Source organism: Humulus lupulus, chromosome 2 (genome assembly GCF_963169125.1).
Source record: "Humulus lupulus chromosome 2, drHumLupu1.1, whole genome shotgun sequence".
In the NCBI taxonomy this organism is placed as follows: domain Eukaryota; kingdom Viridiplantae; phylum Streptophyta; class Magnoliopsida; order Rosales; family Cannabaceae; genus Humulus; species Humulus lupulus.
The window spans coordinates 139,643,411-139,667,050 of NC_084794.1; the positions used below are offsets into that span (position 1 = coordinate 139,643,411).

The 23,640-nt window shown below is 38.1% G+C and overlaps 1 protein-coding gene across 1 annotated transcript; it reads left to right on the forward strand.

The window, feature by feature from the left end:
* The first annotated feature begins 19,511 nt into the window (after positions 1 to 19,511).
* LOC133814790 (uncharacterized) lies at positions 19,512 to 20,111 on the forward strand. Its single transcript, XM_062247706.1, has 2 exons — positions 19,512 to 19,774; positions 19,907 to 20,111. Exons 1-2 carry the CDS (start codon positions 19,512 to 19,514, stop codon positions 20,109 to 20,111), a joined length of 468 nt encoding a protein of 155 aa, XP_062103690.1.
* Positions 20,112 to 23,640: the final 3,529 nt, after the last annotated feature.

A 23,640-nucleotide genomic window follows, 5' to 3' on the forward strand; every position in this document is an offset into this window, starting at 1 on the left:
ACGAGTATAATCAAAGTGCACCAGAAAGATTATCACCATCAGATTAAGGAAAAGATATGTAATCCACAAATAATAATAATAATAAGAGGGCCTTACCAAAGTCCCTTAAGTTTGATGAACACAAAAGAAAAAAAGGAGAGAGAGGAGAAATAATGTGAGGGATTACATAGCAATAACATACATAGGCCGAATACAAAGGAACCTACAAATCTCCATCCTGACCCTTCCACTCAGAAATCTTCTCGATGGCATAGTCTCCAAAGGGAGACAGGTCAACGGTGGGGTTGGTCCTCCAGACAGCATGCAATGTGCGCTCAACTATGCGATTCTCAGCATTCACAAGCTCAGCCTCGAGCGCAGTGATCCTCTCGTTTAAAGTTTGGATGGTAGCCTCCAGCTGAGTGTTGGTGTGAGAGGTTGATGCAGCCCAGGCTAAGGTGGCATCCCTCTGGCAAACCGCCTCAGTCAGTTGACTTGACAAGGCATCCTTTGCCGCCTTGGCCACCGATAGGTTCCCCAGTGCCTCCTCAAGCTCGTGTTGCAACCGTTGGGTCGATGAAGAGTTGGAGGCGATTAGCCGATGACTCAAGATGGAAGCCTAGGTAAGGGCGAGGATATGAAATAAAGCCTCGAGGGTCAGGTGATATAAATATATATATATCTGTCATAAATGAATAAACCGAGTATCTCGACAAATACCTGTAAGGAGGTTCGCATATAGGCATCTTCAAGCTCAGCCTCGGGTGTCCAAGGTCCCCCACTCACCTTTGGGAAAGTTTCCCAGATGATGGCTCATGGCTTCCCCATACTGGCTCGCCAGAGGATGATCTTTGGAAGCAGAAACATAAGCTTGGCCGGGGGAGGCGCGTGTGCTTGCCGAGGCACGCTTTGTCAGGGATGGGGACCGAGAAGGTCCTGATTCATCTGCAGTTGTGTGGGGAGTGGAAGAGCGCAGAGTCATCTCCTTGGGTAAAGAGGCACCTGAAGGCGCCCGCCTAGAATGCCTCCTCGGGGGTAGAGGAGCCCCAGCAAAAGAAGGAATGACAAAATTCCTTTTAGGCAGGGAGGGTCGAGGGACAGAGGCATCAAAGGCAAACTCACTGCCAAGCATCGACGGTGACGTCCAAGAGCTAACACCGCCATTATGACCGTCATCGGCCACGCCCCCAGCCATGCAGGAAGCAGAGTACAAGCACGAGTAGTTCTCAGAAACCATTGTCTCCTCAACGTCCATATGACCGACCGAAGGGTAGACATAGTCCCTATCGGCTACCTCGTTATAATTACCTTCATCGTGACCGTATAGCCACGGACCCGCAGGTTCAGGTGAGGGGCGGCATGGATCTGCAGGTTCAGGGGGCGCAGGGCACGGATCCACATGTTCGAGTGACGCAGGGCGTGGACCCACTGATTTAGATGAGGCGGGGCGTTGTCTCGCAGGTTTGGAGGAAACAGATCATAAAGAGATAGTCTGATTCAGGGTGAGCAGCCTGTACAAGGGAAGGTTGCTCTCTGTAAAAAGGGCGCTGGCTTGTTTACAGTCACTCGACAAGGCCAGGTTTTCATCACTCAGTCACGAGCCTTCGGCTTCAAGTGAGTGCCAGTGACCCCTAAGAGACCTGCCATCAAAAGAAATGAAATAGTTACAGTTAGAAGTAACATAGAAGAAAAGCCGAGTAAAAAGAGGAACCTCTCATGTGTAAGATCAAAGTGAGAATAGTCTTACTTGGGGTGTTGATGCTAGTATGTCGGGTGGACCCACTAAAAGTGAAGAAATAGTCCATCTTCCACGAGCCTCTGTTTGAAATGGAGCCCTCCACGAGGGAATTCCCTTTATGGGCCACGACTTTCTGGAGCTGGTAGAACCCGGGGGCAGATGCATTCGCCCTAAGGGTATAGAAGTAATGAACCTCGCTCATAAAAGGTCCTCTGGAATGCACTTGATGGTATAACACATATAGGCTACTCAGTGTCACCTAGGAGTTGGGGGACAATTGTAGAGGCGCCAGTTCAAAGTAGTTAAGCACTTTGACAAAAAAAGGATGAAGCGGAAGAGCCCCACTGGATTGGATTATAGAATCGCTGAAGGCCATGAACCATTCTGGCGGCTCAGTTGCACGCTCATTACGTTCTGGGATGACAAAATTGAGGTTTAATGGTAACTTATGAGCCTTTAGCATGTTAGACAATTTATTCATGGTGATGCTGGACCTGCCCGTCTCTTCGCAAGAGTCAGAGGTTCTCTTCGGCATCTCAGGTACCTGGGCAGAGATAGGGAGTTTATGAGCCATAGACTTTCCAAGGGTCCTGGAGGACCCCCCACGTGTCCTATATCTACCAGCACTCTTCTTGACCATAGGGCGTAAGACCGGAGGCAAGGGAGGAAGGGTGGGTGGGATCATGGAAAGGAACTCCGGTTCAACCAATTCGCGTCTACCGCCTTCAAAGGAGGGATCCCTATGACCAAGAGACTCGTCACGATGAAAGAAAAAAGGCTCAGGGGGCAAGTTTTCTTCTAGGCAAGAAATTTCAGAAAGGCAATCCTGGAGGATTGATTGTAGCTGGGAAATGTATGTGGCATGCTGGGGAGAGAAACCTAAACCCGCGTCCCTGGTGTTGGATTCTAGCTCCCTCTCTAGGTCGCATGCTTTCTGTCTGAGGTAAGACAGTCTCCGGAGGAGCGTTCGCATACCCCCACGGTTAGAGGATCTATGTACGTCGGCCTCCGAGTCGGAGGATGACAACTCAATGAATTCTACATTGGACGGACCTTCGGGACATCGCCTAGACGCCATGGACCAGCTAAGACTCGAGGGCGTATATGCGTAACGGTAACCCTATATCTACAACATGAGTGTGAGGGGTATAAGAAAAGGGCCTATGCACATGTACTGGAAAGGCCAAACGAAAAGAATGACAAACTCTGAAGAATGAGCGCTGTGCAACCATTAATCCTACCCACACATAGTAAATATAAAAAAAAATAGAAAAAAGAGGAGGGAGGCATACCTGGGGGTATATGTATGAAGCCGAAGGTGTGCAGGGACAGACTTGCGGAGGCGTAGGGTCGATTGAGCGATGAGCAAGGGCAAGACCGTAGGAGCGAAAGAATGCCTAGCGTCACCACAATGCTAGTAAAAATAGAAAAAAGAGCAAAAGAATCAAGAATAATAATAATAATAATAATAATAATAATAATAATAATAATAATAATAAAAAGGATGAATAATTGAAATGGAAGGAAAATTACCTCAATAATGCTTTTGTGGAGGATGGAACCTTTGAACTCTTGAAAGTGGTTTGGAGGGAATACCACCAGGCTAGGCAAGTTTTGGTGTGGAGAAATGGCTCCAAGCCTTGGGGTATTTATAAGGAAAGTCAAGGCCCCCTAGCCATTGGATTCAAGTCCATATGAATGGTGGAGATCAAGAGTATGAGTAGCGTTGGGATCCACGATTGGGAATGATTGGTCCTTATGCAATCTTTGGGATATTCATGGATCCCCCAAAAGTTAGATGGTCTATGTGTTTCTTTTGGCACTATAAAGAAACACAACTACAAGACCCACTTTGTGTTTCTTCAAGTGACATTGGGTAGCACTCCGAGGTTGAGTCCACCGAAGTTGGCTGTACTCATCAAACAAGAGAGAAAGAAAGAGTCTACAAACACACTTAAAAGTGTACTTATAGACTCGGGGGCAAGTGTGAATGTGGGAATTCTTCCCTGGTGAATGTCGTTCAGGCATACCTCTACGCTACGAGGCCCCTTAACTAAGAGACACATGTTAGAGGGACGAAGGGGCGGGAGCCCCGCTGAGCCACTTTCTACATGCATAAAGGGACAAGGGCATCACAGAGCATCGGAGAGGTTGGGATAAGAGAGCAATCCTCTCCATGCGAGGGCCCTCGGCAGGTTACCCACGCACAAGCCCGCACCTCTATGCGAGGCACCCTCGCTATGCAAAGGTACAGCCTCGCGGTGCCTTCGTGTCTCGCGCCTCGTACCCATGTAGCCAGCCTCGCCATGCGAGGGTGAGGTCTCTCGTATGCGCCTTGTCTCCGTGCATGGTCCTAAGGCAACCAGGCAACCTAACGACAATTTCTTGTCTCGCGCCCGTCCCCATGCAGCCAGCCTCGCTATGCGAGGGTGAGGCCCCTCACATGCGCCTTGTCTCTACGCATGGTCCTAAGGCAACCAGGCAACCTCGCGGTGCCTTCGTGTCTCGCGCCTCATCCCCACGCAGCCAGCCTCGCTATGCGAGGGTAAGTCCCCTCGCATGCGCCTTGTCTCCGCGCATGGTCCTAAGGCAACCGGGTAGCCTCGCTAAGCGAGGGAAACGTCTCCTGTATAGGCCCGGTCTCACCACTAACTCCTTGTGTCTCGTTGAAGAGGCCCTAGCTCCTTTCGAGGGGTAGGTGCCACCAGCGAGACACTCATGCACCTTGGCTTCTCAGGACGTATAAAGCTGGGGGGCTCTTCGATATACGTACGAGGAATACTTGAAGATACCGAATGGGTGTGTTAAATAATCCTTAGGTGTCTAGCATGGATTGATGGGTATGAGTAGGTACAAGGCACGTGTACCGACACAGGATGTACGGTCGTGAGGAGGACAGAGGCGTGGCCCTACTATCTGCGTCTGAGAAGTAGTGGCAGTACGAACTTGTACGGAGAGTAGAGGCACCACTTGAACACACCCGACCATATACCAAAGCCGATAGTACGATGCCCTGAGCCACCACTCTGGCATTGTTAGGATAGACACCACTATGCCCTGAGCCACTACTATATCAGTGTACCCGCGTACGTCCTTGTCTCCTGGGACTTGTTTGTATCAGGGGCCAATAGAGCCCACCTATAAATAGGCATCAACCCCTCAGGTTGGGGGGTTGGAAAACTGATTGTAGGAGAGACAATTAAGAGATATATGATTTTTATTCCATGAGAGTTCTGGTTTTTCTATGGATTCAAGTTCTTTCCATCTGGTTCTAAGCTAACCTTAGTATAAAAATCTTAGTTTTCTAACCTTTAATCATTGACGAGTTCTTACCGTCAACACGTTATAATGCCAAAATTTATATATAGATTATTTTACTATGTCGTTATAATGCCAAAATTTATATATATAGATTATGTTACCATGCCATTAAAATGCCAAAATTTATATATAGATTATTTTACCACGACGTCATAACTTACAATGCCAAAATTGAAATATAAACTATTTTTTTTATGTATCTTTATAATACTAAACTTGTATAGGCTATGGTCACACTTTGGACTATTATGGACTTTTATTATATGACCTTATTCCCTATTATTATGGACTGATACTATGACCTGGACATTTCCGTATGACCATGACCATAACCACGACTTTTAGACCGGGATCTTGCCATGGACAATTATAGTATGACCATACGCCTGGACATAAAATAAACAATAAAATAAGAAAAATAGAATAACAACAATTATAAACTAAAATTACATCATGTAGATTTTATGTAAGTTAATAGTTTGTGTTTTTATCAGGAAGCTAACAATTTCGATTGTTTTATCAAGACGCAAGGTAAGTAGAATCTTCATCTACAATACAAGTCTTTTATGTGTCTTATGTGCATTTATATGCTTTATATGTTATCCTGCCATGTTGTTATGCATAAACTATTTTTAAGAATGTTATATTTCTTATGCATAAGCACGCTTAATGTTCACAAACAAGTTATTGAAAGCGTTAAAGTAGTGGTGCTGCTTGGGAGACCTACGTCCCAAAAATGTAAGGAGGGAGATGTACTTCCCTATATAATGAATGTTTATGAGGGAGAAATCCCCTATTATCATGTTTATGTTCAGGTGGGAATGTGATTCCCTATGTAATATCGGCAACAGCATCCTCTAGGGCCCAAAAGAAAGGAAAGTGAAAGAAAGAAAATACATAACATGTTGCACATTTATTTTAATGCATATGAGGTAGCTATTATGCTTACTGAGCCTTAGCTCATCAGATAATGTTTTGTATTGTAGGTAAGAGGCCCCAAATATAAATCGTTGATGAGTATACGTGGAGCCAACATGACTGTACATATGGGGTTGACCTGAAGGGAGTGGAGTTCTGCTATGCTATTTTATAAATAAACAAGAAAATTGATTTTATATTTATATTTCATAAAAAGTATTTTGTAAACTTTATATGTATTGTCGTATTCAGGTTAAACTTTGTTTTTACACTATATATGTATGATAAGAAAGGAGGTCGTTACAGAGTGGTATCAGAGCAGATCGATTTTGAAGACAATCCCATATGTACAAGCATGATGGTAAGCGTGGTACTCATCAAGTAAGTCCTTATAAATATATATATATATTGGCGTTAAACGTAATCCCTTAGCAAAGTTATATCTACCGCTACTTGATGTGTAAATAATTGATATGGTCATTTACTTTCAAGAAAGTTTTATTCATGGTAATCATCCCAACTCATGACCTTTTAGAATTGAAGAATGGAAGGGCATGCAGCTGGAGAGCCTACTGCAGAGCAAACTGCTCCAAATGTTGCTGAGCTAATGCGGAAATTTCAAGAAGAAAGGGAGAAAAACCGACAGTTAGAAGATTTACTAGCACAATTCCTAAGGCAACAAAGAAATGAAGGATGATCACAGGGTAATGAAGAATCACCACAAGATAGCGCAGACCACCCACCAACATATGGAGCACATCAACACGCACCACCTCTGACTCCTCCAATAGAAGTCAGAAATGCAACAACCAATTACTCTCCGGAGACCTTTATAAATTCCACTCCCCATAATTCTATGGAAGCATTGATTCGAAAGTAACAGAGAATTGGATTCGCACGATGGAAATACTTTTTGATCTAGCTCGAGTCCCACAAGTAGACAAAGTGTGGCTAGCAATATACTTGTTGAGGGAGGATGCTAGCTATTGGTGGGATACTATGACGGCCATCCATGGAGTAGACACAATGACTTGGGAACAATTTCGAAACTTATTGGAAGAAAGATACCTTACAACTGCCTTGAAAGATGAAAAAGCAAGAGAATTCACTTACCTAAGGCAGAAAAAGATGCTAATGGAGGAGTTTATTCAGAAATTTAATGAACTCTCAAGATATGCACCCCACATGGTCTGTACGGATGAATTAAAAATCAAGCATTTAAAAAATGCTATTCATCCTGACATTCGTAAAGACCTCGAAGTAGCAGACTTGGAGGGAGCTTTTTTTTCCAAAGTAGCTGACAAAGACTTGAAGATCGAAAGGGCGATATTGATGCAAGAACGGGAGAAAGAAGCTGAATTCAGAAGACAGTGCGCAAGGAACTTCCGAAATCGGCAAAATAACCATTTCATGAAAGGTGGTCCAAGTTAGAAAAATAGTGACAAGAAGCGACCTAACCAGTGGAGTCCCAAGAAAAGTCAGGATTTCCTCAATGCCCGAAATGTAACAGATATCATCCTGGTGAATGTCGGGTTGGGACTAACACTTGTTACATATGTGGGAAGCCGGGGCACTTTGCAAGGGAATGTTCCAACCGTAACGAACAGTATAAAGGAGGAGAAGAAAAGAAAACAAATGGTAGAGTCTTTGCCTTGACTCGGGAAGAAGCGGAAGCAAGTCCATCCATAGTAATCTCAGGTCAAATCCTTTTCAATAACATCCCTGCATCAGTATTAGTTGATTCTGGAGCTACACATTCATTCACATCAGTGCATTTTGTTGGTAGACTAAATGGATTACCTGTTAAGATGGATACAATTTTTAGTATAGCACTGCCCTCCGGGGAAGTGCTATACTCAACTCATTGGTATAAGACTATACCAATTACAATCAATGACAGGGAACTATATGTTAACCTGATCATTATCGACTTGAAGGACTATGACGTCATTTTAGGAATGGATTTCCTAACAACGTATAACGCTAGAATCGACTGTAGTAAGAAATAAGTCATTTTTGCACCGGTAGGAGAAGACGAAGTTCATTTTCAAGGGAAAGTGAAACGAACCCCTTCACCAATGATTTTTGCAGCAAAGGCAAGGAAATTATTAGCAAACGGATGCACCAGATATCTAGCAACGATTTGTGACGTCTCAAAAGAGAAGCTTGCGAGACCTGAAGATGTTCAAATTGTACGCGAATTTATGGAAGTATTTCTAGAAGATCTTCTTGGAATTCCTCCCGATCATGAAATTGAGTTTGAGATCGAGTTGTTACTTGGTATAAATCCGATTTCAAAGGCCCCTTACCGCATGGCACCTGCCGAACTGAAGGAACTAAAGACTCAACTGAAGGAACTTTTGAAAAAGAAGTTTATAAGACCCAGTCATTCACCGTGGGGAGCCCTAGTACTATTCGTGAAGAAGAAGGATGGCACAATGAGAATGTGCATTGATTATAGGGAGCTGAACAAAGTGACAATTAAAAATAAGTACCCGCTACCCAGGATTGATGATTTATTCGACCAACTACAAGGAGCGGTAGTATTTTCAAAGATAGACCTTCGTTCGGGATACCACCAGCTCAAGATGAAGGAACAAGATATTCCTAAAACGGTGTTTTGAACTTGTTATGGACATTACGAATTCCTGGTGATGCCATTTGGACTAACTAATGCTCCTGCAGTTTTCATGGACCTCATTAATAGAGTATTTAAGGATTTCTTGGATTAATTTGTTGTTGTTTTTATCGATGATATCCTTATATACTCAAAGTCAGAAAAAGAACATGAGGAACATCTAAGATGTACGCTGGAAACTCTCAAAAAGGAACAACTGTATGCCAAATTCAAGAAGTGTGAATTTTGGCTCGATAAAATTAACTTTTTGGGACATGTTTGTTAACCCAAGATATGTTTCCAAGAGGGGGGGTGAATTGGAAATTTAAACTAATTTCGGAAATTTAAAACTTAATATGCCAAATTATGCAATAAATCAAATTTATCAAGTATAAGCAAATAATATGGCAATCAAATAGATATAGCAAATAATTAAACTTGTAATGTAAAGAGTTGAAGGCTAAGAAATCGCAAACTCTCGAATTTTACAAGGTTCGGTAGAACTGAGCCACCTACGTCCTTGGTCTTCAAAGCTAAGGACCTAGCTTTGAGTTCAACTATCGAGCCAAGTTAGCAGGCTTGACTAACCCTTACAACCGGGAATTTTTCACCAAGGTATTTCCAAACCTCTTACAATAGTTTTCCACCACCAAGGACTATCAACCTCTTTTTCGGATTGTTGAAGTGCCAATCTCACTCTAACCGGGTTGTTTACAAAACCGGTGCCAACCTCACCTCAATCTCAATATGGGAATGTGTTTGATATTACAAGCAAAAATCACTCTAGAAGTATGATAATACAATGAGAAACCTAGAGTGATTAGCAAGCACACTTAGAAGAAATAAATACAAATTTTTGCTCAAGTGTGTGAATATGTGTTTGGATGAGTTAAACTTTGAAAGCTCTTTGAAATCAATGGATTTGGTTTGGTATATGTAATAAATGCTCAGCCAACCACCAATTTGAAGTAAAAAACGAGTTTATATAGAGTTTGGGAAAAAACTAGCCGTTTATAGCCGTTAGGGATCAATTTGCGAAGCTGTCTGCCGCGAACTGGAAGTCCGGATGAGGGAACCGGAATTCCGGTTGGAAGCAACCGGAATTCCGGATGGCAAACAGAGAGCAAAACTCAGATTATGCCGATTTTTCAGTTTTTCAATTCTTTATAACTTTTAGCTCGTTTATCCGATTTCAAAAATTCCAATTGCGTTACGACCGTATCGGGATGTATTTTCTTAAAAATGAATTTATGATATTTATTTCTCATTTTAAAAAATCACCATTTTTTAGTGCGTGAGTGAGCCAAATTCTATACTTATGACTTAAAGTATACTTGCAATCACTTTACAAGACTAAGAAATTAAGTTAAACCTTTATCTTGAGTTTCTTGAGTCTTGAAGTCCATTTTGGGTCATTTCTGGAAAACTTGGTAAAATGACCATTTTGCCCTTGGTCATAATTTTGACTTTGAAGTGCTAATTCACTTTAGTTTTTGCTACAAAATCAACAAATCATTAGTAACAAATAATAATCAAATATTTGTTAATCATCAAAACAAGGAGACTTAAGAGTTTGGGTCAACAATCTCCCCCTTTTTGATGATATCAAATATTTGATTATTTTATAAGGGAAAGAAGATATTTTTAAATATGAATATTAGATTAGCTCCCCCTTAATGTGTGCAAGGATAAAAGAAATTTACCTTTTAGTTTTACTTTGCATGATTTTGTAAACTCCCCCTCAATATATCACTTCAGTTCAAATAACATTGTTAGTCTTAGATATTGAGGTTTTGCCAAATATTAAAAAATAATCCTATCACTTCTCCCCCTTTTGATTCATCAAAAAGGATGGCAAAGGAATTCACAAAATAAATGGCAAAAATCAAAGAAAACATAACTAGCCATTAATTGAAATAACCATCAAAGCCAACCAAAAATATACAAGAATATGATGCACATGCTATGATGGTGGATGACCAAATCTATTTTACCAAATGATGAAAATAGAGAGAATAAGGGTGAGTTTTGAGAGATTTGGGTAGATAATGAGTGTAAAATCATGTGTGCGGTTTTTTATTGGGAAAAAAATGCATTTTAAAAAAGGCAAAAAAAAAAATTTATGGCTGCTGTCAGGCGCCAACCGGAATTCCGGTTGGTCTGTGCACAGCCAACCGGAATTCCGGTTGGTGCACCAGCCCAGCCCTCTTTTCAAAAACGTGCCCAAAAACTTCGTTTTTAACCCAATTGACCCCAAAATTTTTCTAACACCTAAAATATGAGAAAATGAACATGCTCAAACAAGAAAATCTGAAAAATGTTGAAAAATGACAATTTACGGTAAGTTTTAAAAAAAGAATTCAAGAAAGCCAAAAACCTACCAAAAACGAAATATGTTCAACCAAATTGAAAAATTCTTTTTCCAGCAGTTCAAGAATATCAAATATGAGGTGTGTGAAGTGACGGAATCGAAAAATATTAAAAATTGAGAATTTTGGGTAGATTTTTCGAAAAATACCTTAAAAGGCCTTGAAAAGTAGAAATCTACCAAAAATGAGTTTTATGCATCCAAATCGAAAAATTATTTTTGCAACACCTCAAGAATGTTAAATGTGAGATGTGGGAAGTTACGGTTTTGAAAAATGATGAAAATTGAGCATTTTGGGTAGATTTTTCGAAAAATGCCTTAAAAAGGCCTTGAAAAGTATAAATCTACCAAAAATGAGTTTTATGCTACCAAATCGAAAAATTCTTTTTGCAATAGTTCAAATGTTTTAAATGTGAGGTTCTCAAACTGACGGATTTGAAAAATGTTGAAAATTGAGTAAGTTTGGCGAAAAACACTCATTTAGGCAAAAACTAACAAATTTTCAATACTTAGCATACCTAAAAATTGTTCAAAGAGTAATTCAAGCATAGAAACCCTATAGGCATACTAGATAGACTTATTTAGACATGTTTAAACACATAAACACATATACTAGGCACATATGCAAAAATTCACATATTTACTCAATCAAAAATGAGTTCAAAGTTCACCAAAAATTCATACCATGACCTATAATTTGATTTTTCAAGGAGTACAAAGTCATATATCATTTAGTTAATTTATTTATGCATTTGAAACATCTAAATATCATATTGAGAGTACATATGCATAAATTTATAAGTAAAGAGAGATATGATACCAATGATTTAAAGTCGCTAGTGAACCTTATATTTCATTGAGGTTGGTCATTCCTAGCTCTCTTCTAATGAAACTAAATCTCTCATCACTAAGAGGCTTGGTGAATATGTCCGCTAATTGAAATTCGGTGCTTACAAAGTCTAGTATAATTTCACCTCTTTGGATATGGTCTCTAAGGAAATGGTGCCTTATATCAATATGCTTGGCTCTAGAATGCAAGATTGGATTCTTAGAGAGGTTAATGGCACTAGTATTGTCACACTTTATGGGTGTACATTCAAAATCAACATCAAAATCCTTAAGAGTTTGTTTCATCCAAAGTATTTGAGCACAACAACTACCGGCGGCTATGTATTCGGCTTCGGTTGTGGATAGGGCTACCGAGTTTTGTTTCTTGCTAAACCATGACACTAAAGAGTTTCCTAGAAAGTGACATGTTCCACTAGTACTTTTCCTATCCGACTTACAACCGGCAAAGTCCGCATCTGAGTAACTAATGATTTCAAAGTTTGAGTTCTTGGGATACCAAAGCCCTAGATTCATTGTGCCTATCAAGTATCTAAAGATTCTCTTAACGGTACTTAAGTGGGATTCCTTGGGACATGATTGGTACCTAGCACATAGACCAACACTAAACAAAATATCGGGTCTACTAGCGGTTAAATATAATAATGAGCCAATCATACCTCGATACTTGGTGATGTCAACATCCTTACCACTTTCATCCTTGTCCATCTTTATGGAGGTGCTCATAGGGGTTTTCATGGACTTTGCATTGGCCAAGTCAAACTTTTGAAGTAGATCCTTGATATACTTGGATTGACTTATGAAGATTCCATTCTTTTGTTGCTTTATTTGAAGTCCAAGGAAAAAGTTGAGCTCTCCCATCATGCTCATCTCGAATTCACTATGCATACACTTTGAAAATTCTTCACAAAGAACATCATTAGTAGCACCAAAAATAATATCATCAACATAGATTTGTACTATAATAATGTCTTTTGATTTTCTTTTAATAAAAAGTGTATTATCCGCTTTTCCCATTGAAAAACCATTTGAGATAAGAAAAGTGCTTAAACGATCATACCAAGCTCTAGGAGCTTGCTTTAAACCATATAATGCTTTCTTTAATTTGTAAACATGGTTAGGGTGTTTGTGATCTTGAAAACCGGGGGGTTGAGAGACATAAACCTCTTCCATAATGTATCCATTTAAGAAAGCGCTTTTAACATCCATTTGATACAAGACAAAATTCTTGTGGCATGCAAAAGCTAATAACATTCTTATGGACTCAAGTCTTGCTACCGGGGCAAAGGTCTCCTCATAATCAATTCCTTCTTCTTGATTGTAACCTTGGGCCACTAATCTAGCCTTGTTACGCACAATGACCCCATGCTCATCTACCTTATTTCTATAGACCCATTTTGTTCCAATCACCGATTGGTGTGACGGTCTTGGAACTAACTCCCAAACATCATTTCTAATAAATTGATTTATTTCTTCTTGCATAGCTAGAAGCCAAGATTCATCGAACTCGGCCTCTTTAAAATTATTTGGTTCAATTTGAGAAATAAAAGCAATGAAATTACATAAGTTTCTAAGGGAGCTTCTAGTTGTGACTCCTTGTGAAGGATCACCTAGAATTTGGTCTATAGGATGAGCACTTTTGAACTTCCACTCATGAGGGAGGTTAGAATCCATACCTTTGCTTTCATTTACCTTTTCCTCGGGTAGTTCCTCTTTGGGAGTTTGTGATGGAGCGTTAGATGATTCTCCAACGTCAAGCTTTTGAACCTCTTCTCCCAAACCTACAACATCATCATCTACACTTTTGCTTGTAGGAGGGTTAGACTCATCAAATGCAACATGAATAGATTCTTCAACAACATTAGTTCTTTTGTTATAAATTCTATAAGCTTTACTATGTGTTGAATAACCTATAAAAATTCCAACATCGGATTTTGCATCAAATTTTCCAAGGTTGTCCTTGGTGTTCAAAATATAGCATTTACATCCAAAAACTCTAAAATATCCAATGTTGGGTTTTCTCCCTTTCCAAAGCTCATAAGGGGTTTTATTCATGTTAGGCCTAATGAAAACACGGTTCAAAATATAACAAGAAGTATTAACGGCCTCGGCCCAAAAATATTTAGGTAATGAGATTTCATTGAGCATTGACCTAGCCATTTCTTGAATTGTTCTATTCTTCCTTTCGACAACTCCATTTTGTTGTGGAGTTCTTGGAGCCGAAAAGTTATGGTTAAAACCATGTTCATCACAAAACAATTCTAAAGCATCATTGTCAAACTCTCCACCATGATCACTCCTAATGGAGGTGATTGAATACCCTTTTTCATTTTGCACACTCTTACAAAATTTAACTAGATTTTCCAAAACATCATTTTTGAGTTTAAAAAATATAACCCATGTAAATCTAGAAAAATCATCAACAATCACAAATGCATAGTATTTACCACCTAGACTAGCAATTCTTGAAGGACCAAATAAATCAATATGAAGCAATTGCAAAGGTCTAGAGGTTGAAATCTCTTTCTTGGAATGAAAAGATGTTTTAATTTGTTTTCTAAATTGGCATGCATCACAAAGTTTATCTTTAACAAAAGGAATAGATGGCAAACCAACAACAAGATCTTTTCTTACCAACTTTGAAATAGAATCCATACTAGCATGTCCTAATCTTCTATGCCACAACCAAGAATTATCATTCATGACGGTTAAACATTTATTTTTGCTATCAAAGGAATCGACATCAATAACATAAACATTATCCTTCCTTTCTCCAACAAAAATAACTTCATTGGTTGAAGCATTTTCAATGGAGCATTTTGAGGATTCAAAAACAACACGAAAATCTTTATCACATAGTTGACTAATACTAAGTAAATTATGTTTAAGGTTATCAACAAGAAGCACATTTTTAATACATGGAGAGTATATGTTACCGATATCACCAATGCCCAAGATTTTTCCTTTTGAATTGTCTCCAAAAGTGACAAAGCCACTTTCCTTGCTCTTAAAACTCGAAAATCTTGATGGGTCACCGGTCATATGCTTGGAACAACCACTATCCAAGAACCACAAGCTTTTGCTCTTCCTTGTTGATTCCTACAAAAATAAAATCATTTGTTGGCCTTTGGTACCCAAAAAACTTTGGGTCCTTTCTTGTTAGTTTTGGAACCCTTTGGTACCCATTTGGTCTTGCCTAGATATGCATATCTCTTTACATGACAATATGAAATAGTATGACCATCTTGGTTACAATATGTGCATGTAAAGTGTGGTAGGCTATTTGGTTTTACAAAGAAGTTTCTCAAAAATTTTTGTTTCCTACTAGGATCATATCCAATACCACTTTTTCCAAAACCACAAGATTGACTCCCTAGCATAAGTTCATAGCCTTCTTTACCTTTTGTAAAAGTATATATGTCATTCTTAAGGCTTTTTATGTTATCATGCAATTTTCCAATTTCTTTCTTATAAGAGGAGCAAGTAGTACATTGAGATTTAGTTAAGAGTTCTTTTTCATTTAATTTCAAAATCTCAATTTCTTTTAATAGCATGTTGGTCTTTTCTCTAAGAGTTTGGTTTTTAGCAAGCAATTTTCCAAAATCATTAAATAGATCCTTAAATGAACTAGACAACTCATCATATGGTATTTCTAAGTTATCATCATCATTTTCACTATCATAATCACTTTGGCTAGAAATGCTTACCCCATCATCAAGAGCCATCATGCACATGTTAGCTACTTCATTCTTCTCCTCATTGTCGGAGTCCTCCTCATCACTATTGAGCCAATCCGCCAACATTGCCCTTCCTTTGTATTTATTTTTCTTTCTCATTGGGCAATCCATCTTCATGTGACCGGGCTTCTTGCATTCGAAGCAAATTGGTGGATCATCTTTGCTCCTTCTTTCTTTTTCTTTTGAATCACTTCCTCTTTGTGGCTTCTTCCCAAAGTTCTTCTTGAATTTCATGAACTTTTTGTACTTCTTTGTGAAGAGTGCCAAATCCTCCATGTCACTACACATGCTATCCTCATCGTCCTCACTAATGGCACGGGAGGAGGAAGACTTGAATGCAATAGTCTTCTTTTTCTTCTCAACTTCCTCTTCATCTTGTGCACTCATGAAAATTTCATGGTTCATGAGTGAGCCAATTAGTTCTTCCAAAAGAAGTGTTGAGAGATCCTTGGCTTCTTGAATGGCAATCACTTTGCCTTGATAGGCTTTGGTGAGACTTCTCAAAATCTTGGTCACCATCTCCTTTTGTGAAAGTACCTTGCCAAGAGAATTCAAACCATTAGTGATAGTAGTGAAACGAGTATACATGTTAGCAATAGTTTCATCCGCTTTCATCTTAAAGTTCTCATATTGAGTAGAATAAATTTGAATTTTAGTTTCCTTCATAGCATTTGTTCCTTGATGAGTGACTTCAAGCATTTTCCACATATCATAAGCGGTAGAGGCTTGTTCAATATTTTTGAACACATCTCTATCCAATCCACATATAAGTGCATATTTAGCTTTAGCATTCTTAGAAAGCATTTTCTTATCTTCTTCGTCATATGCCTCATATGTCTTAATAACTTCTTTATCATTAATGACATGTTTAGGAATGTAAGGACCATTAGACACTATATGCCACAAATCATAATCGATAGATTGAAGATATGTTTCCATCCTAATTTTCCAATAGGGAAAGTCTACTCCATTAAAGAATGGTGCTCTAGTTATGCTTAGACCTTCTAACATGTTATTTTGTGAATTACTTGGAAACGCCATGCTCTAGATTGTAAAATCTAATCAATTAAATGAGCCCTAGCTCTGATACCAATTGTTAACCCAAGATATGTTTCCAAGAGGGGGGGTGAATTGGAAATTTAAACTAATTTCGGAAATTTAAAACTTAATATGCCAAATTATGCAATAAATCAAATTTATCAAGTATAAGCAAATAATATGGCAATCAAATAGATATAGCAAATAATTAAACTTGTAATGTAAAGAGTTGAAGGCTAAGAAATCGCAAACTCTCGAATTTTACAAGGTTCGGTAGAACTGAGCCACCTACGTCCTTGGTCTTCAAAGCTAAGGACCTAGCTTTGAGTTCAACTATCGAGCCAAGTTAGCGGGCTTGACTAACCCTTACAACCGGGAATTTTTCACCAAGGTATTTCCAAACCTCTTACAATAGTTTTCCACCACCAAGGACTATCAACCTCTTTTTCGGATTGTTGAAGTGCCAATCTCACTCTAACCGGGTTGTTTACAAAACCGGTGCCAACCTCACCTCAATCTCAATATGGGAATGTGTTTGATATTACAAGCAAAAATCACTCTAGAAGTATGATAATACAATGAGAAACCTAGAGTGATTAGCAAGCACACTTAGAAGAAATAAATACAAATTTTTGCTCAAGTGTGTGAATATGTGTTTGGATGAGTTAAACTTTGAAAGCTCTTTGAAATCAATGGATTTGGTTTGGTATATGTAATAAATGCTCAGCCAACCACCAATTTGAAGTAAAAAACGAGTTTATATAGAGTTTGGGAAAAAACTAGCCGTTTATAGCCGTTAGGGATCAATTTGCGAAGCTGTCTGCCGCGAACCGGAAGTCCGGATGAGGGAACCGGAATTCCGGTTGGAAGCAACCGGAATTCCGGTTGCCCATCCGGAATTCCGGATGGCAAACAGAGAGCAAAACTCAGATTATGCCGATTTTTCCGTTTTTCAATTCTTTATAACTTTTAGCTCGTTTATCCGATTTCAAAAATTCCAATTGCGTTACGACCGTATCGGGATGTATTTTCTTAAAAATGAATTTATGATATTTATTTCTCATTTTAAAAAATCACCATTTTTTAGTGCGTGAGTGAGCCAAATTCTATACTTATGACTTAAAGTATACTTGCAATCACTTTACAAGACTAAGAAATTAAGTTAAACCTTTATCTTGAGTCTTGAAGTCCATTTTGGGTCATTTCTGGAAAACTTGGTAAAATGACCATTTTGCCCTTGGTCATAATTTTGACTTTGAAGTGCTAATTCACTTTAGTTTTTGCTACAAAATCAACAAATCATTAGTAACAAATAATAATCAAATATTTGTTAATCATCAAAACAAGGAGACTTAAGAGTTTGGGTCAACAATGTTGTGTCAAAAAGTGGGATTTTGGTGGATCCAGCTAAGGTAGAAGCAGTAAAAGGATGGTCCCAGCCAAGGAATGCAACTGAAGTAAGAATTTTTCTGGGCTTAGCTGGATATTATTGACGATTCATAGAAGGATTTTCCAAAATTGCAACCCCACTTACGACGCTCACTAGAATGAATAGTCGATTCATATGGACGGAAGCTTGTGAGGAGAGCTTTATGGAATTAAAGAATTGACTAACTAATGCTCCAATCCTCACCATCCCAAATAGTACAGACGAGTTTGAAATTTTCTGTGACGCTTCAAAGATGAGATTAGGAGCGGTGTTGATGCAAGAAGGGAGAGTAGTAGCTTACGCCTCCAGACAATTAAAGGATTACGAGAAGAACTACCCCACACATGATTTAGAGTTAGCTGCGATAGTTTTTGCCTTGAAAATTTGGAGACATTATCTCTACGAAGTAAGATGTAAAAATTTTACTAATCACAAAAGTCTGAAGTACTTCTTTACCCAGAAGGAACTTAATATGAGACAAAGAAGGTGGTTAGAATTAGTCAAAGACTACGATTGTGAAATTTTATACCACCCTGGTAAAGCTAAAAAAGTAGCAGATGCATTAAGTCAAAAGACGTCGACAAGCTTGATGTTCCTTCAAGCCTTGCCCAAACCGCTACAACAGGAAGTAGTAAGATCGGGAATAGAAGTAGTAGTCGGAGGATTGTCCAATCTGATGTTGGAGTCGAATTTTCTGGAGGAAATAAAAGAAGGTCAAGAATCAGATCCTCACCTAATCGAGGTCAAAGCAGAAGTCAAAGAAGAAAAAGTGAAGAATTTTAATGTTTCTGACTCAGGAATATTAAAATTTAACAGAAGAATTTGCGTACCTGCAAGAGAGGACATTATGAATAAGATTATGAATGAAGCTCATAACACTCCATACACGGTACACCCAGGCTCAACAAAGATGTATAGAAGTTTGAAGGAACACTTTTGGTGGCCTGGCATGAAGAAAGATGTAGCCTAATATGTAGCTCGGTGTCTTACTTGCCAAAGGATTAAGGTAGAACATCAACGACCTGGAGAAGAACTGCAGCCTTTGGAAATACCAGAATGGAAATGGGAGCAGATTATAATGGACTTCGTTATTGGACTTCCACGAACAAGCAAAGGATATGATTCGATATGGGTCATCATCGATCGATTAACAAAGTCTGCTCATTTCCTTCCGGTAAAGGTGACGTACACAGTGGACCAGTTAGCGGAAGCTTATGTGCAAGAGATAGTACGATTGCATGGAATTCCAATTTCCATAGTGTCAGATAGAGACTCAAAATTTACTTCAAAGTTCTGGCAAAGCTTGCACAAGGCTATGGGGACAAGATTGAAATTTAGTACAGCTTTCCACCCACAAACAGATGGTCAAACAGAAAGGACTATACAGACTCTTGAAGATATGCTAAGAGCTTGTGTCCTGGACTTTGAAGGATCGTGGAGTAAATATTTACCGCTGATTGAATTTGCCTATAACAACAGTTATTAGGAAACCATAGGGATGGCACCCTATGAAGCGTTATATGGGCGGAAATTTCGATCTCTGGCATGAGGTGGGTGAAAGAAAGTACATAGAGCAACAAACTAAACCAGATATTGTGACGTCGACAACGGAAGTCATTCGAAAAATTCAACAGAGGATAGCAGCAGCCCAAAGTCGACAAAAGTGCTATGCTGACAAACGAAGAAGATCATTAGAGTTCCAAGTCGGAGAAAAAGTATTTCTATGGATAACACCAATGAAAGGTGTTATGAGATTTGGAAAAAAAGGAAAGTTGAATCCAAGGTTCATTGAACCTTTTGAAATATTAGACTGAATTAGAAAAGTGGCCTATAAATTATCACTACCACCAGAGTTTTCGGATGTGCATGATGTCTTCCATGTGTCTATGTTGAAGAAATATATTCCTGATTCCAGTCACGTGCTGCAACATGAAGTTATCCAGGTTGACAAAGACCTTACCTATGAGGAAAAACCTGTCCAAATCTTGGATCGAAAGAATAAGGTCTTAAGAAATAAAGAAGTACCTTTGGTCAAGGTATTGTGGAGAAGCCAGACAATAGAAGAGGCTATGTGGGAGCGTGAAGATGAGATGAAAGCTAAATATTCCAATTTACTCTAGATTTTCGTGGACGAAAATTTGTAATGAGGGTAGATTGTAACTCCCACTTCTTTCTACAAATGCATTATAACAATTATGAAAAATAAGAGAAGATGTTTTTATTCATACTTTTGAGTGCATTACAATGTTAATCGAATGCTAGAGCTATTAAGTAAAGTGGAATAATAACTAATGAATACGCAACTATAATATTCATGGGCATTTCATTAGTATAATACCCATAGAATGATGCTAAATACAAGCAAACAATCACTAAAGTTATGAACAATAAAGAGAAATTCATGATTTGATGATGAATTTTATCTAGAAGGTTAAGAGATGAAGAAGTTGTGCAAGTAAATGGTTGAAGGAACAAGTATTTATAGGACAAAAACTAGCCATTATGACCGTTGGTGAATAGTGATCTGACCGTTGGAAACAATAACTTGACCGTTGGGGATATAGTTGTATTGTATTGTGAGATTTTAACAATTCTAGGTTGTTGAAGTAACAAACACATGAGAATAATTAATTTATGGATGTTAGAGAAACTTTTTCAGAAAAATTTGTGAGTAGAAAATGTTGGACTAAGTAATATAAGAAGATTGGGAAATTTTCATTTTTTTACTATTCACCGGGTAGTATTCATAGTGGGTCCCACATTAGGGTCCACATGGGTCCCACAGCGGGGTCCACCCCATGGTTCCCACATGATGATGCAGTAGTGATACAATGATGACTTTAGCAAACCACCATGCTTAGTATTTTTAATATTTTATTATTCCACTATGCTTGATATTTTAAATATTTTATTAGCATAGTATCCCAAGTTTTTCCTATAAATAGCTCTTCCAAAACTCATTTTGAATCACAAAACCTCATTTTCTTTCTTTCACTCTACCCAAAAATCTTCTTAACACCCTTCTAAAGTTCTAAACCTCGAAGATCTAGGCGAAGTTCTGTCCGTAACGCTAGCCTACGAAAACCTTTTAGGTAAGCTCTTTCCCGAGCCTTTCATTTCAGTTATTTAGTTATTATATATATACAGATTATTTTACTATGCTGTTATAATGCCAAAATTTATATATAGATTATTTTACTATGCCGTTATACCAAAATTTATATATATAGATTATTTTACTATGCCGTTATAATGCCAAAATTTATATATAGATTATTTTACTATGTCGTTATAATGCCAAAATTTATATATATAGATTATGTTACCATGCCATTAAAATGCCAAAATTTATATATAGATTATTTTACCATGACGTCATAACTTACAATGCCAAAATTGAAATATAAACTATTTTTTTTATGTATCTTTATAATTCTAAACTTGTATAGGCTATGGTCACACTTTGGACTATTATGGACTTTTATTATATGACCTTATTCCCTATTATTATGGACTGATACTATGACCTGGACATTTCCGTATGACCATGACCATAACCACGACTTTTAGACCGGGATCTTGCCATGGACAATTATAGTATGACCATATGCCTGGACATACAATAAACAATAAAATAAGAAAAATAGAATAACAACAATTATAAACTAAAATTACATCATGTAGATTTTATGTAAGTTAATAGTTTGTATTTTTATCAGGAAGCTAACAATTTTGGTTGTTTTATCAAGACGCAAGGTAAGTAGAATCCTCATCTACAATACAAGTCTTTTATGTGTCTTATGTGCATTTATACGCTTTATATGTTATCCGCCCGTAATGACCCAACTACTCTAGAGTTCGGACCATTAACGACAACTATACATAGACACTAATCTTTAATAAAACGTACAAGTGAAATAATCATTACTTCATTGAAAACTTGTAAAACAAATGTTAAACTTACATAAAATTTAAAGCAGGATATGGGATCCCATTGTTTTAAAAGAAAAACATAACATAATTGTAAATAAAATGGATTACATAATAAAGTGCAGAAAATACATATAAAACCATAATTAAAGAGACTTCATCCTCGAATCGAACACTCGGTTCTTTGACTCCATTCAGCCTCAATACACATTCCCAAGCTACCCAGAACCTTTCCTGCCACCAAAGCTATTTTCCTGTACATATAAACATAAAGGAGTGAGCCTAATGCCCAGCAAGGAAAACCTAACTCGTAAACCATATACATAAAATTCATAATGCAACATAAAACATATCATAAACATATGTCACATATACTACAATGGCCATTATTACTTGGGGTCCCATAAACAAACAAGTCATATGGCCATTAGATTTGTGGGGCTTGCTAGCTAAGCAAGTCATATGCCCATAAATTTATTGGGGCTTGTTAGTTATACAGGTCATATGCCTAAGTCTACAAACATACATAACATCACATAAATCATAGGTTAATCATAACACATACATTATAAGATAACACATAACATAACATATAGAATCCTATCCTATTTTCCTTACCAAAAGTACCGGGATATGAGAACAGATTTGGGACTTTGGAACACTCCTAAAAACCATAAATGGAAGGGTGAGTATACTAAAGAGAATGAGGTAAAAAGAATGGACGAACTATACCATCAAGAATGTACTTACCAAGAACCTTATGTTCAAGATCTTAGATTTCCTATTCAAGAATAAAGAATAAAGTTAGGATGTTGAGTAGAAACTATAAGAACTTAAAGAAAATAATACCAAAATGAACTAGAGTTTGGAATACCTTGAATGCTTCTATGACCAATATAAACCTTGAACCAAAATGTGCTATAAACCTTACTTCCCAAGTGTTTGGTAAGCTTATAATGATTAAGCTTATAATTCCCAACCCAAGTGTTTACACTCTCACAATAACCTAGCAACTTGCAGCCTCTGAACTTAGCTTGATGAATGAATAAATGGCTGGGTACTAGGTCCTATTTATAGAGTTCAAGAATGAAAAGATCTTCATTTAACTTGAATAAAAATAATGGCTTTTAAGTGAAAAAAATTTGAATTATCGTCCAGCAGAGGCTGAAGACTCGTTCAGAAAGATGCTGGACTTATCAAGAGGTTAAAGATTTAAAATGAGAACGTTTTCAAAAACTTTCAAAATACACTAAGGGAGCCGATATATCGCCCCTTGTAGGCGATATATCGCCTGGGCCAGCATGCCCGAGGTGATCGTGCGAAGTTTCGTGTTTTTCGTATCCCCGTACTGCGATATATCGCCCCCTATAGCTGTGATATATCGGCATACGCTGAATATTTAAACATGAAATTGCACATTTTAAGCTTAATTTGAATTGAGTAAACAACCTTGACTAAGTCCTCTAACATTTTCAAAGCTGCTGACAGACCCTAGGATATTCAAATATTACTCTTAGTAAACTTATTCCTCAAAAATACTTAATTATCATTAAACATATACATGACAAGTGTTACTTTCTTATTGGGTCTATCTAAACATTATAATATAATAAATAACACCATTAATATTAGTCATATTAATCAAACTTTAGGTTAAAATTAATATTCTTAAACTATAGGTTAAACTTAGAAAATCTACAAGTGTTACTATGAGTGTCC